The sequence below is a fragment of the Acanthisitta chloris genome, unplaced genomic scaffold, assembly GCF_000695815.1.
Source record: "Acanthisitta chloris isolate BGI_N310 unplaced genomic scaffold, ASM69581v1 scaffold2391, whole genome shotgun sequence".
Lineage (NCBI taxonomy): Eukaryota > Metazoa > Chordata > Aves > Passeriformes > Acanthisittidae > Acanthisitta > Acanthisitta chloris.
The window spans coordinates 3,815-5,359 of record NW_008655273.1 but is presented as its reverse complement, the minus strand read 5'-3'; the positions used below and the strand labels follow the sequence as shown (position 1 = coordinate 5,359).

Below are 1,545 nucleotides of genomic sequence, written 5' to 3'. Positions count from 1 at the left end.
AGGGAATTTGAGAATGTCACTTTGTTGCTCCTGCTCTGTCTTGCTCTAAGGAATTTTGAAATGAATGATTTAAGCAAGCTTACATTTCAAGTTTTCAGTGCATTGCTGTGAAAACAATCAGGTATTTTAACTGCCACTGTGATTCTTTTTCAGAGACTCACAATCTGCCAAAGCAACCACCGCTTGCCCTAGCCATGGGACAGGCGTCACAGTGTCTAGGATTGATGGCTCGGTCAGGAATTGGATCCTGCGCGTTCGCCACAGTGGAAGACTACCTACACTAGCTATGCATTTGAAGGTCTGAAAGGTGTTGTGGCATATTCAACATGGAAAGTAGAACAGCTCTGCTGACTGGAATTTGGAATTTTAATTATGTACTAAGGACAAGTCTGTTGCTTTATGTTGCTTCCTAGTTTACAGCATGATGCAAATGATTTCTAACTTAGTGTTAGGAGAAATTTTCCATCTTTAAACCTCTTAGACAACTAAGAGTTGAAAATATCACTGGTAACGTCAGACATCCAAATTGACAAGTACCAATCCTTTGAACGATTGTCCAAAACAAACCAAAAATCCTGCTACCTTGTGGTGGGACAGAAGAATAGAAAACATGGATGTATTAGCATGTGGGTGATGTAAATGTCAAGCAGGATGACTTGCCAACCTCTACCCCCATTGTTACATAGTTCAATCAGTGTAATTTGCAAAATGCAAATGGTTTGGATATATAGTGTTGATGGGAAGAAATGATATTTTTTAATGTGTACTGTAAAACTTGAATTACTCAGGAGCTGAGTGAATATGTTTGTTGCTACTTACAATCCCAACCTGTTGATCTTAGTAGATTTTTGTTTTAACATGGTCTTTTCAACTTTGTTTCCTTGTTTAACTACAGACAGCTTCTGTTGTGTAGGCTCACCAGTTTAACTGTTGTATTATAACAGTATTACATGTCAACACAGTGTGGTTATGACCTATTTATATAAAAACCAAATATTTAGTCAATTTACAGTCTTAATTTAATCTTTGTACACCTTGCATTTTTAAAAGTGCTTAAATAGTACTATATTGCAATAAAATGTAGTGATACCATAATTAACCAGCCATTAAAAACTTACTTCTACATACATGGTAGCATGGACTTGTATGCTACATTTCCTTGGTTCTAGAGTTCTGCCCTAGAGTGAGCAGCAGTTGAGCTGTCAGAAGTGAAAGGCTTGCTATATTCTTGCCACAACATGAGTCTAGCTAGCAGTGCAGTGTCCAGGCACTGAATGGAAGTTTATTCAGAACTCCCTGAAGACAGAGAAAATCCCTTACTGGGGAAAGTAATCGTCAGGCTGGAGAGAGTAATCATCCTGCTGTGTGAGGTGACTTAATGATTCTGTTAGGGTTTAGTCTTCCCTTAGAGATGCAAGAAGCAGGAATAACCAACTGCTGTAAGAAATGCAGGATCCACACCAGTAAAAATACATTGTTTATCTTTATTCTCTGAAAAGGCATTGCCTCATGGAGGCAGCTTGACAAGCCTGGTTTTAATACCAG

General features: G+C 38.4%; 1 protein-coding gene across 1 annotated transcript in view; it reads left to right on the top strand.

The window, feature by feature from the left end:
* The window catches only part of RANBP9 (RAN binding protein 9), a 40,311-nt gene extending 39,216 nt beyond the window's left edge, over positions 1–1,095 (top strand). The window contains exon 14 of the mRNA XM_009083810.1: positions 154–1,095. Coding sequence (XP_009082058.1) covers positions 154–284 — 131 coding nt within the window. The 3' untranslated portion in view covers positions 285–1,095. The remainder of the gene's footprint in view (positions 1–153) is intronic.
* The last annotated feature ends 450 nt before the right edge of the window (positions 1,096–1,545 follow it).